Raw genomic sequence first — 13,444 nt, forward strand, 5'->3', positions numbered from 1 at the left:
GGTGAAACGTCATAGGCAATTCCCGATCGCTATTTGTCTTCAATTCTGGTGTGATATGTTAGTATTTCATTTCAGTATTAAAACATTTCACCGACAAATATTCTTTCCATTATATCGTTTAGCCAAAAATAAATATTACTATGCCTTCGACCACTCCCACTTCCTTTTAATCTTACGCATGAAGTTGATAGAATTGCGTATTGTAAGCTATTCCAAACACCCCCTCTGTAAAATACTCGTTTAGCCAATCACATATCTGTTTACATGAATTTGCAAAACATCGATCAATCAGATGAGCCGACATTTCTGTCCTAGCCCTTGTGTTTATAGTTGATATCGAGTAGCGTTTGGACTGTTTTATAACGCAATTTTTGTCAAATAATATGGAAAATTTAAAAGAGCAAGTGATGATAAACCAATTTATGTTAGCAACTGGATGTGTCGCCGTTGAAGCAAAACAGTTATTACAGGCAACAAAATGGCAATTTGAGGTAAAAACACTGAATGAACAAATGTAAACATGGCCGAACGAATGTTTATCTTTTCGCCGGGTGACTTTGATTTCCTTGTACGCATATCACTAAGGAAATGGCTGCCTATATCAGAATCTACCGCTCATGTATTTTGTTTCAATTTATTTCAGGCGGCGCTAAGTATGTTCTTCCAAGAGGCAGTAGTTCCTTCAATGTGCCGGACGTGTAATGGAAATCATGCTAGTGGGAATTACCCAGTGAGTATTTTGTTTGTAGGCCATGCACGAGATCTGCCATATTTGCTGTCTGATGACATCATTTCAGGCAATTCATTCGCGCCTGGTTGTATTTGTTGTGAATGTCACGCTTGAGAAATTCATTTAGGTGTGGCGATTCACAGATTGCCAAAATATTATTGTGTAAATCTGTGATACTTCTTCTTTATTATTCTGTTGTTTAATTTACTAGGTCATCTCCATAATTTTTAAAGTCTGCATATATCATGTTTTCATTGTTGTTTTATGGATATTTTCCATGAAAAGTCTTTGTTTTGAGTAATAATACTTCCTTGTCTTGACTGTGTCAGTCTGACCTTTTATGTTAGGACAATGAGTGTTATTTTCCTTTTAAAAATTACAATTCCCAGTTGTAAAGCTAATTTACTTATTCAATTAACTATTCGATATCTTGAAAACAATAAATATGTAGAAATGTATTGCATTTGATGATTTCTGGTATTTTAAATTATTATTTCATTTCATTAATTAAGGCATAAAAGTTTATGTATGTGTGTGTGTTTGTAGAGGGCTGGGGGGGGGGGGGTGGGCACCAAGAAGAAAAATTGGTTTCCAGTGTGTTTTATTAAGCTGCAGTTTTTAATTAAGGAAAAATCAACACACATGTACCTCAGACTGTATTCAACAAAATTGTGCCATCTGCCGGGCAGTTTACTAGCCAACCTTTAACAATCAATGATATGATTGATTGAAAGCGATTAGCAACCCAGAACAATATAGAATAGAATATTTTATTAACATACATTAACATTATATTGTTCGTGTTGTAAAGGGAGGAGGGGGTGCATAATTATCTCGAAAGAAAGGACCATGTATATCTCATGTAGTTTGTTTTAACATTTTAACATGATTAATTTAGGATTTCATTGTTCGCAAGTTATGAGTCATACGTACATGTACACACACGAAGTGTACTGATTTCAAATGCTAGAGATGGATTGATGTAATTGCAACTATACTTTTTGTAGTCATAAACTCATTGGAATATGTTAATATAGCAGATGCTAAACAGTGACTGTTAGTCCAGAATCAGAATATTGATTAGTAGAATTTTGTAGTAAAAGTACCAGTAGGATGGTGTAGTTGATTATAACTGTCTTTGAGTACATATAGGCCTACATGTACATTTATGGCTATGACTTATGCAGCTAGAGTATTGGTAGTACAATAATAATAATATTAGTTTATTCACAACTACATGTTTAACCAGGTGTAGGAAAGGTACACCAAACAAGTACATGTACGAATATAAGATATTTCATATTGTGATACATTACAATTTCTAATTTGAAATTTTACAAAATGACATAATGAGTGATAAGTCACTTAAACACACATTATGCAAGAGGTAAATCTGCCTATTGCAGGTCTTTAAGCCTGAAATGATATCTAATTTATTAATTAAACATTAATTAACTTATCCAGACCATAATCAACTCTCGATGTCATCGCTAGCCTGCGATATTTACTGGATTAGGATCCGAACTGTTGTTCTATGCTCATTCATCATTAAATCAAGAAATGGATAATCGAGCCTATGTATTTTATTGTACCGACTTTAGAAATGATGATCGCGGCTAGGCCCAAAATTCAATTGCTAAATTCTCAGTTCAGAGTGGATCAATTTGACTGAAATTTTCAGCAAATTTCCTTTACATTATCTAGTTTTTAACTATTATAGTGAGAACTGCCAGCTCTTTATCTAATCTCCCATAATGTATCTTTAAGAGATTTTTATAATAAAATACAGAAACTCTTAAAGGAGCTAAGTCACTTTACTCAATATTTTCCATAATATTCGAAATTAAAAACACAAATCAGAATTCAGTCTTGATCAATTTCAGTCAATATCGATGTTGTTATCTTGTTGTGAAACTATAGAATCCTAATAGCCAATATTTTAATCTGATTAAAACACAGATCCTATTTCGTTTTGTTTTTTATAGTTCAAAATTCTGTTTTACTTGTCTTAACTACACTAGGCGAGTTCTTGGCGTGCGATGCACGGAACTGTAGGTAAACCACTAGAAACGTCAATGCTGATTAATTAATTAATGTCTGACGTCATAGGGTAAAAAGCCGCTCGTACGACACCTGAATCGACCTTCCCATACAACTGGTCAGATCTTCATGTAGTGTAGGCCATCGAAAGTATAAAAAACAAAACGAAATATAGATCAGTATTTTAATCAGATTGCCAATATTTACACAATTAACATTTTATAATCAGTACACACGTTGTGTACCCAATGTTTTCAGTTAATGAAAAACTAAAAACATATCTTACAAAACAATGTGGAAGTACATGTAATTAGTAAAGGCTGATTCACCAACGACAAAATAATACATGTACAGTGTAATTTAACAAAACGTGTAGAATGCACTAAGCAGGAGTAAACGACTGTCGTTCAATTTGAACTGTTCATATATAAATTTCACTGAACATAATTAATTAGAAATTACAATATTTTTTTTCTCAAAAATTGAATATAAATCACTTTGCATACATTCATATTACATTTTTATAGTTCAAGGTTCCAAATAATAGAACCATACACCCTTAATGTAATTTTACATGTAAGTTTCTATTTCCCTATTTTGTTAAATTCTCAGTATCATAATTCATAATAACATTGTAATGATAACTTTTATCATTAAATTAATAGGCTCAATCTTAATTATTTACAGAATAGTGTGGAGAGATTATTACCCAAATCTCTTTGGGTTCATTACCTGTATTGTATATGTATACAAATCCCTCCAAATTTTGTAAATGAGTCACAAAAATATTCCATTTAAAGAAGATTAGCATAACACACAATGAAAATTTAACTTACATGTAAGACAAAAGAAGTCCCCAAAAATGCCCATTGTTTTTGTTTACAATCTAATTTTTATATTTTCATTAAGATATTACTATTGACAACATGCCAATTTTTAAGATATCAATGTAGTACTAATAGTGTGTTTCTATAAATATTTTTTATTTTGAAGTGATATTCATTTACAATCACAGGCCCAAGGCAGAATTGATTTCACTTTACTGTCCTGACATAATCTATAAACAAAACAATTTCCTTGTACATGTAGGTTGGGGAGATTTTGATATTAAAAATAAATCATTATTTGTCATAAACTGTTTATCAAAATTTTGGGGCTTTAAGGCTTGAATAATTAATGGTATTTACATGCAGGAGGACATGTACATGTAGGAACATGTATTAGTAGTTGTGACATTTACTTTCAACTTTTCTTGAGTTACTACTGCTTTTTGTATATAGTTATGTAGTTTTTAAACTTTGCTAAAAAATTAACTGTGTATCACATACAGTGGTCAACAAAGTAGACAGCATGTATTGTATTTTCTTTTCTATTATGATGTTAATATTGTAACAGTTTAGAGATATATGTATATTAAACAGTTTCAAGAAGTCACTGTGACCATTTTGACAAAAAGAAATAAAAATAAAAATCAATAAGTGCAACTTTAATTTGTGTAGGATTTGTACAACAGGTCATGGACCATTAACAAAAATCAATATTGCATGCTTGTATAAATTGTAGCCATTCAGTTGGTCAGTTCTCTGGTCATATTGACCTAGATGGTTACTAAATACCAATTCAACAAACTCTTATTGATCAGGGAGGAGACCTCTTACATGTAGCTAAAATCATGGTATGGGCCGAGCAGAACCTAAAGGAAATGTCAAGCCTGATTCACACTTCAGAGGGGTATATTTGGCAGCTGTGCAAAGTCCATCGAAGGGGATGGAAAATCAAGGTTCACCCATGTGATGTAAACATTGGCTTAAATAAAAGAACCTTGAAGAGTTAGTATTCTAGGAAGAGTACAATTAATGTTGGTGTGACTGACACTGTGTGAGCAAAATTCTCTAGCATTGAAGTCATGACCTCAGGAAAAACCAAATAACCATATGTTGGTCTCAGAATGACAAAAGTATTGTTGACGAGACATTAAACTCAAATCCTTTCAATATACAATTTAAACCATCAACCTCAATTTAATTATTGTTAGTTATAGTGTGTTCTATAACCTGTTTTGTCTATCACAAAGTTACAGATAATATACAGTAAGTTAAGGCACATCATTCAAATGTATCAAGAATCTTTATTATAATCAAAATAACCAAGTTCCCGCCTAATTATCAAAATTATTAGACAGCAACATACTTCTATTATTAATAGGGGGGGGGTGGATGGCTGAATGGTTAGCGTGCGCGCTCTGTATCATAAAGTCTGTCATTGAGTCGACTGGCGTGGTTTCGAATCCCCGGTTGTACGTGGCAAGGAGTAGGGTCGCCTGTCCAACCTCGTGGGTTTTCTCCGGGTCCTCCGGTTTCCTCCCACTGCTAAAGACCCCTTGGCGCAAGCTTATTATGTAAATAAAATTAAACCATATGTTAGTCCCAAAATGACCTAGTTTGTGTCGAGTGGATGTTAAACCCCATCTCTCTCTCTCTCTCTCTCTCTCTCTCTCACTATTATTAATAGACTATTATAGCAATCTATTCAGTTTTCTTTTCATATCCACCATAATAAATGTTGTGTATGACATAAAATAGGATCTATAGCTTACAATGTACATTGATATATAGTTCTTTTCTTGGCAGAATATTTTCCTAGAGAATAGTGTTAAAATTTATAGATTTATCTAAAGATATAAACAGTCTACATAAAAATAATATTTTGACATTAAATAATTTTTGTTTTGTTGAGTAGAATGTCTTGTGCAATAATAAACAAGGTGGGGCTCTTATCAGACCAGGATATTGTGGTATAGAGTAAAAGTATATATATGTCAGTGTTACTAAATATATTAAATTTCTTATATTGAAATATTAGTCAGTGTTAGTTACAAGTATACCAAGAATATTACATTTAAGTGTACAGGAAATACCATAAGATCTCCTTACATACTGTAGAAGTTGATAATAAACTTGGAAAATTTAAACTTTATACTTCAAGCTTACAGGTTGGTCCTTGGGTTTGAACCAATGATGTACAATGAACATGTAGATGTATGTTGTCAACCAAAACTGTCAAAATCACAATATTGTCTTTTTCCCTTAAAGATAGGTCTCTACTGGGGATCACTTATCAGGATTGATCACAAACCCATGTCTTCTTGAACTTTTGTAATGGACACTAAAAATTCATTGCTTTAAAACTGGTAAAATTATCCATTTTCAGTGATCATATTTACATACATGTATTCGTACATTTCCCCGTCTTCATTACCCCACCCGGAGGGGGCTTGGGTGGCCTAACACATGAGATTATAAGATCTGTCATGGAGCCAAGTTGCTTGGTTTCGATGCCCAGCTTGTTTCTGACAAGGAGTAGGGTCACCTGTCTATCTTCCTGGGTTTTCTCCAGGTACTCCAGTTTCCTCCCACTGATGAAAAAAAAACAGGCACAAGCAAATTATTGAAATACAATTGAACCATAGGTTAGTCCTGTAATGACTAGTTTGTGTTAAGTGGATGTTATACCCCATTTCTGTCTCTCTCATAATCTAGGTTTGTGAAAATAAAACAGTTCACTAAAACCCATTTCATTCATCCATTGGTACATGTACATGAGTGTGTACAGCCAATCAGACCACCAAATACAATGTTCCAAATAACCTTCAGGTAGATGGAATTAAAAGGAGTGAAGGGGAATACAACACTGTCAATTCAGAATGACCCGATATAATAATAAGAGAGACTAACCTGACTAAACCCGAGTAGATAAACAGTTTTAAATAGTTTGTACAGGGGTGCAGATAATGAATCATACCAATTAGTGTAACTGAAGCATAACCACCAGAATCGATAACATCAGAGCTGAATCTTGTTTACCAAGAAATAAATCTATATGTATATGCAAGCTTGGAAATAAGTTACCTGTCGTCAAAGACAATGTCAGACACAGATTTAGGCTTAGTCAGACACAATTTCTTTGGTTCCTGTCATTTTTTCCAGCAGAGATTTGTCTACTTTATCTGTATGCGTTTATTGATATTTTTAGATTATGACCGACACAAAGATAAAAATCGCTATCTCCAGGCCATGATTATTGATCAAGACAGTTGTGTAATTCTTTAGCAATAATCCATCCTGAATTCTCTCCCCATTCCAAGCACTAATTGTATAATATGTATCTTGATAAAACGAAAAATTCTTTCCCTCAATAATAATCGACAATGTGGGAACACCAACAAAACACACGGGACACTAGGCCTTTAACTGGAACAAATATACCGCTATATCATTATATTGCGCAAAATTTATGTGTTACGATTTATGAAGGTCATTACATCGCCATAATTTTATGAATAATAATCATATTTCATTTCTTCATTGTTTAATTGTCAACAGTGCCTCTAATAGAACAATCTCCATTTGACCTTGTAGTGTTAATAGCTCTCTAAAACAATCACACCAATAACCATTGCAAAATTAAATGAAATAAAGCCCATTTGTATCAATTTGGACATTAATAAAATACAAAATATTACACAGTTGTCATATATTGCATTAGAAGTGAGTAAAAATACTTAAGAATAACACAATACGGTTTAATGCAGCAATTCACAATTGTACAGTACATAATTGTATAATGGCTATTAGTTTTATTTATCAGAGGTGATAAATTTTGCTCAAAAATTGTTTTAATTCTATTTCCCATTGGCAACTCATACTTTTGAGCTTTCAGAACCCCTTGCAAAGCCTCCTAAGGAAACAATATATTTAAGATTGCATTGTCAATAAGCCCAAGCTATCAGAACTTCAGAAGCATCCTTTTCAGAGGGTAGCAGAAAATCTATTAGCGCGAAATATGAGGATTGTTTTTTCTCAGTTCACTTTATCTTATCAGTATGACCTTGGGTAAACTCATTGTGACATAAATCAATAATTGTTTGGAATCTATTCTTTTTCAGTTGTGTACACCAGCCAATACACCAGCAACACCACCAAACTTTCCGGACGCTTTAAATGCTCTTGCTAGACTTTCAACAACAGAAAAATACAGTAATTCTCCGTATGCTTCGTCTCCACAACAAATGTCTCGATCTCCAAAGAACATGGAAGTGGAAGCTCAGCGCTAAATGATATTACAAATTAGAATTATATGGATCTTTTTAAAATGGGGGAGACTTAATTGAAATAATACTGCCATGGCCTGGAGGTTTCATGATAAATTCCTTGAAATCTGAGAGTTTATATCTTCTTTTGGAAACAGGCTGATAGTGCTAGGAGCCAGTGTTTTTGCCTACAATTTATTTGCTTGAACACATTTCTTATTATTTGTTGGTTAACATTGTTTGACCTAAAAACAGGTGTGAATGTTGAAGAATTGCTCTTTGTGCCACTTGTGTTCCCCATTCCCCCCCCCCCCTTTATTATGCGCATCTTGTGTCGAGTCATCGTGTGTCAGCACCTTTATTATAGTTTTATATAGAGATTTTTGGGGGATATAAATATAACAGAACAACACCCATCAGGAGAATTTTCATCGTTTTCAAATTTTCACACAGTTTTCAAGACACATTTAGTCAAGTGTGAGAGTTTAAATGTGTATGAAATTCTACTCAGGAACCATTTTATGACCTTTTTTTGCCCATGTGTACAGTTATCTGCCCCTTAAATAAATATATCAGGTTTTACTGATGTACAGTGGATGGATGATTCGTTTCATTCATCATTCCGGTCAAGGATATGCTTCAGGAACAACCATAGCTGCTTCATATTTGATTTTTAATTGGATGAAGATGAGGCAAGATACGCCTAGCCCAATCCCCAGACAGAATTAATTCAACAATTGTGATAAAATTCAATAAATTAGCAGTCAGTGGAATGTTAAAGACGGTTGTGGAGAGGTATATATACATGTACGGAAGTCACACACCAGTAATAATAAGACTTGAACGGTATTATTCTGTGTTTTGTGGTTTTGTATGTATAAGGGTAAATGATGTAAAAATGGTGATGTTAAGACCTCATGTTGAGATCTGACCGTAGTCCAGACAGAAGCACACATAGAACTCTACTAATTAATTTAGATTTATATATACAATTCATATATATATTAGATATTTGTTTTTTATGTTGTTATTACAGACTCTTTGAAGGAGTGATATGTTTTTTCTGTGTGCAAGATAACCTATATACATGTATGGAGAATTTGTTGAGTGCTGATGTAGTGTCTATCTAGTATAATGTTTTATATATGGCTATCATTTATTGACTAAATATTATTGTTTTTACTTTCATTTAAGTTCCATCAATTAACATGACATACATGTAATGTCTAATCACCAAATCCCAGATATATATACATGTACATTGTATATTGTCATTCTTCATTAAAATTGCTATTTGAAACATTTCGATGTGTTAGTGTTTTTATTACGTTATGTCCCTTTTTGAAAACCTTTTGAACACGATAGGGGCTGCACTTTTGAACGTTCCGCGACCTTCGATTGTGGAGTTAACCACACACCCCTCCTCAAACACTTTCCTAGAACCTTGTGAATGCGATAGAGGCTACAGGTTATGGCAGATTAATTAGTGTGAATTATTCGTGTCAATAGAGCACGAAATATAACGATCTAGCCTTACCAATTTTCAGTATTCCACGACATTCCGTTGCTGAGTATTCCCAGACACCCTTTCCGACAATCCTCTGAACGTGATAAAGGCTTTGGTTTTTGACATTTTTATACGTCCCCACCGTTTGTCGGCCCGTCGTCTCTAGAGGCTAAAGTTAATATCCGATTGACTTTAAAATCGTACACATTGTTTAAGATCATCAGAATGATTTTCAACGATTTCTGATAATTACTGTCAGAGTTAGGTCCTTGATCACTTTGAAAGATCTTGTGGACGCTCTAGAGGCTAAAGTTAATATCCGATTGGCTTTAAATTAATATAGTGTTTAAGGTCATCAGACGAAGAATCCTATTGATTTTCAACTATTTCCGATAATTACTGCCAGGGTTATGGCCCTTGATCACATTGAAAACCCTAGTGGATGCATTAGACACCATAGTTATCATCTGGTTGTTTTTATTTCGATTGACTTTAGACTAACAAGTATATTGATATTCAATGATGTTTGATAACTTGAACAGCTAAATCCATGATATTAAAGGTTTTGTATACTAAACGTTAGCATGGGCCATACAGATTCTAATGATTTTCTGATAATTACTTAATGAGTTGTTACTCTAATTCAGATTTTAGTGTATTATAAATGTTTCATTACCGATAAAAGTAAAAATATTCGACAACTCTTATTGACTTTACGTAACAAGGAGTAGGGTCGCCTGTCCAACCTCGTGGGTTTTCTCCGGGTCCTCCGGTTTCCTCCCACTCCTAAAGACCTCTACGCGCAAGACCCCTGTGAAGCACTGGGATCGTAGGAGAGGCTGCAACCTATTGATTTGAGCATTCTAGAACTTTATCATCCAAAGAAATATTACTTGTCCGAAAAAGCTTGCGACCACGATATAGATTAGATTTCCTGAAGGCATTTATTAATACATGTACATGTATTAAGAATATTAACTGCTGTGGTTAGATGTCATTCAAATTTGTGTCTGCCTCCCCTACCATATATCTGAAATGTACACACCTGATATGATAAAGTTGTTCAATAGTACATTATAACTTGATAAAATTGTATAAACGTTGTTTTTTTTATACGCCCGCATTTCATGTGGACGCATTATTGTCGTCGCCCCAGTCTGTGTTTGTGTACACTCTACAGGTCACAATTCTTATCCGATTTCGACGAAAGTTGACATATAGGTTCATCTGATTTTAACGAAACTTGAAATGCATGTTTATAAGCCAGTGATCTTGGTTCCTTTCAATATTTGTGCATATTGGATTGTAACTTCCTGAAGTATGGCCCCTGATTGTACGAAAAATCGCATTTTTAGCTGGTGGGCCCTCTAAAGCTCACAATTATTATCCGATTTAAAAAAAAAACGTTCGAATATATCACCGTTACACCGTAATGTCAATTGAGTTCGAATTTCGTGAAAATCGGACCCAAACTGCCGTACAAAATGGCCGCACCTCGTACGCAAACAGTGTAAAAATATGATATATCAAGGTTGTGGACCTGGACCCTCTCGAGGTCGCAACGGTTGAGTTCGAATTTCATGAAAATCGGACCGACACTGCCTGAAAAAATGGCCGCTACTTATACGCAAGTAGTGTAAACGTATGTAATATCAAGGTTGTGAACCCTCTAGAAGTCACGATTTTGATGAAACTTAAAATATATCTTTATATCCCAAATATCTCAGTCCATCTTTTCAGACCATAATGATTGTACGAAAAATCGCATTTTTAGCTTGTTCTCTATCCATCTCTTGTAAAATGTGGGCGTATCTTGCCTGGCAACCGTTGGTATGAACCTCAGATGTTAATGTCTTCTTTTCTATACAATCGAGAAGTGGAGCGTTTACATATATGAAATAATTCATATTTAACGTGTGCCATTTTTATCTTGTACTCGCGTGGCTACATATGATGGAAATTTCCAAAATATATATACACAGACAAATGGATACAAATTATATGGGATTGGTGTGAAATTACGCCCACTGACCTGGTCGAAAGAAACACAAACATGACCAAATGATTATAGTTTAATGACGTTAATTCACTGTGCAGTATACCAATGAGCATGCGATTTCTCTTTGGTTAACAAATACATGTACCTAAACATATATTATCTTTTCATTGTTGCATACATGCAATGCATACAAACACGTGTGCTTTATTCTTTGTTGGCATAATATTAGGCTTATATTTCTATGTTCAACCATATTGCATATGTGCTGTGCATCAGTGCTGCAAAGGTGTATTTCCTCCACATATAATACCACGAACACTAACCCGTATTGTATTTCAGCTGCCAAATGATATTTTGTTTATAAATAATAAAACCAGTTTTGTGTGCCAAAAAGTTATAAATAATCATTATTATAATAGGGTATAAACTAGGTTAATGCTTAAAGCTCTATATTGATTAATACAATATATAAAAGTACTAAGGTCGGTTAGACAGTCGTGATGTTATTGCCGTAAGACAATGACAGTAGATCTGGCAAAATAATCTATTAAATGGTAACTGCGATGTTATATTATCGAACAGATTGAACTGTTCATTAATTGGCACAATGACGATATATAACGACATGAAGGCGTTCATTCTATTTATCAATTTCAAGTAATGAGAGGCGCTTTGTTTTGATGGGGTTTTTTTAGTTTTTTTTTTGTTTTTTTTACCTTGAGGCCAACCTGCGAGGATTTTTTTTTTTTTTTTTACAAAAGCCGAGATGTGCGCTTTAACATTTTTACGGGACGTGATCACTCTCACCGATTCAATAAATGTGATCAATGTTTACGCACCACCCGCCTGTCGGTCATTCACGAGACATGGGTTTTTTCGTACAGACGAGTAAAGGGGAAAAAAATATATATGGAAGTGGAAAAAATATATATTTTTAATAAAGTACCCGAAATCCGATTATTGTTTGGTCACATACCCCCACACCTCTTGCCAGATTACTACCCACGCCCATATTGTACATTATTTCCCTTAAAACGGCGAATTTGTACTGGACGCCTGGCCCCACATTGGAAGGTGTATAATGATCAAATAAAGTCTCTTTAGCAATAAAAATGACGGGAAATGTTAGAACTAGTGAGTATTGTGAGATGATAGCAGAAGACAGGTCTTGAACGCGTGAAAACAACATGGCCAGTGAGAACCATTCTATATACTGTAATATATAGTCAAGCAGTAGTAAGAAGTTTTATTTTAATCCCCTCAAGTGCCCGTGGAATAACGTCATGCTTAGTTTTTATGAAACCGAAAAGTCTTAAATACGATGACTTATTTCGCCGCCACACTAAGAACTATTAAATTGACAATGCACAACACTCAACTGGTACGTCATTTTGTCTGGGTTGACTGACTATTGATTAAAACAATTCGTTCGAATCTGGCTGGGGACTATTTAAATATACTTTCCCAGAAAAGTATTTATCGGGTGGTTATTGCCAATAAAAGTATATATATATCAAATTTGGTATACATGTATGGAAAGTATAGACCCAATCTTACTAGAAAAACACTGGATTACCAGAAAAACGCCCATGGGGCAAGCACTGAGCAAAATTGTCAGGGTATCACTAACTGGCAACCCGACTGTTATCTGCCAGCTTATTGTGTGCCAGCTTAAGTGAGGGAGCGGTTGTTATTTCTTGATCAAATGGTTAGGCGGTTTTGGGAACATTGAGGGTTGTCAACGTACCAAAGACTCTGCAATTAAACGACGGAAAAAGAAGTTGATAGAAATAATTAAGAATTTACTTAGGCTTCAATATGTATGGTAAATGTACAGTAAATAATGATAAATACATTCTAAAAAAATGGACCCTCCTACATTGCGTCTAACAACAGCTTACTTATAGCTATGTTTGTCCCCGGCGGATACAAAGTTTTAAGAGGAAATTGAAGCAAATTTTGAAAGATTGGTTACTTTGAATATGTTTTTAGTCCAAATATATCATCAAATCACAAAGTTTGTACGCGGGAATGTATCTTTAAATGGATTCGCCCGCTCGTACAGCCAATAGTATTATA

At 34.2% G+C, this 13,444-nt stretch overlaps 1 protein-coding gene across 1 annotated transcript; it reads left to right on the forward strand.

The window, feature by feature from the left end:
• Positions 1-347: 347 nt before the first annotated feature.
• On the forward strand, positions 348-9,164 carry LOC126812610 (UBA-like domain-containing protein 1). Its single transcript, XM_050539077.2, has 3 exons — positions 348-491; positions 644-730; positions 7,716-9,164. The coding sequence occupies exons 1-3, from the start codon at positions 384-386 to the stop codon at positions 7,881-7,883; spliced, it is 363 nt and encodes a 120-aa protein (XP_050395034.1). The 5' UTR covers positions 348-383; the 3' UTR covers positions 7,884-9,164.
• Positions 9,165-13,444: the final 4,280 nt, after the last annotated feature.

The sequence above is a fragment of the Patella vulgata genome, chromosome 2, assembly GCF_932274485.2.
Source record: "Patella vulgata chromosome 2, xgPatVulg1.2, whole genome shotgun sequence".
NCBI lineage: Eukaryota > Metazoa > Mollusca > Gastropoda > Patellidae > Patella > Patella vulgata.

Excerpts from the sequence above, each read along its gene's own strand:
- LOC126812610 (XM_050539077.2), top strand. The coding sequence starts at position 384 with ATGGAAAATTTAAAAGAGCAAGTGATGATAAACCAATTTATGTTAGCA. Across the intron at positions 492-643 it reads CAACAAAATGGCAATTTGAG|GCGGCGCTAAGTATGTTCTT; the intron begins GTAAAAACACTG and ends AATTTATTTCAG. Across the intron at positions 731-7,715 it reads ATGCTAGTGGGAATTACCCA|TTGTGTACACCAGCCAATAC; the intron begins GTGAGTATTTTG and ends ATTCTTTTTCAG.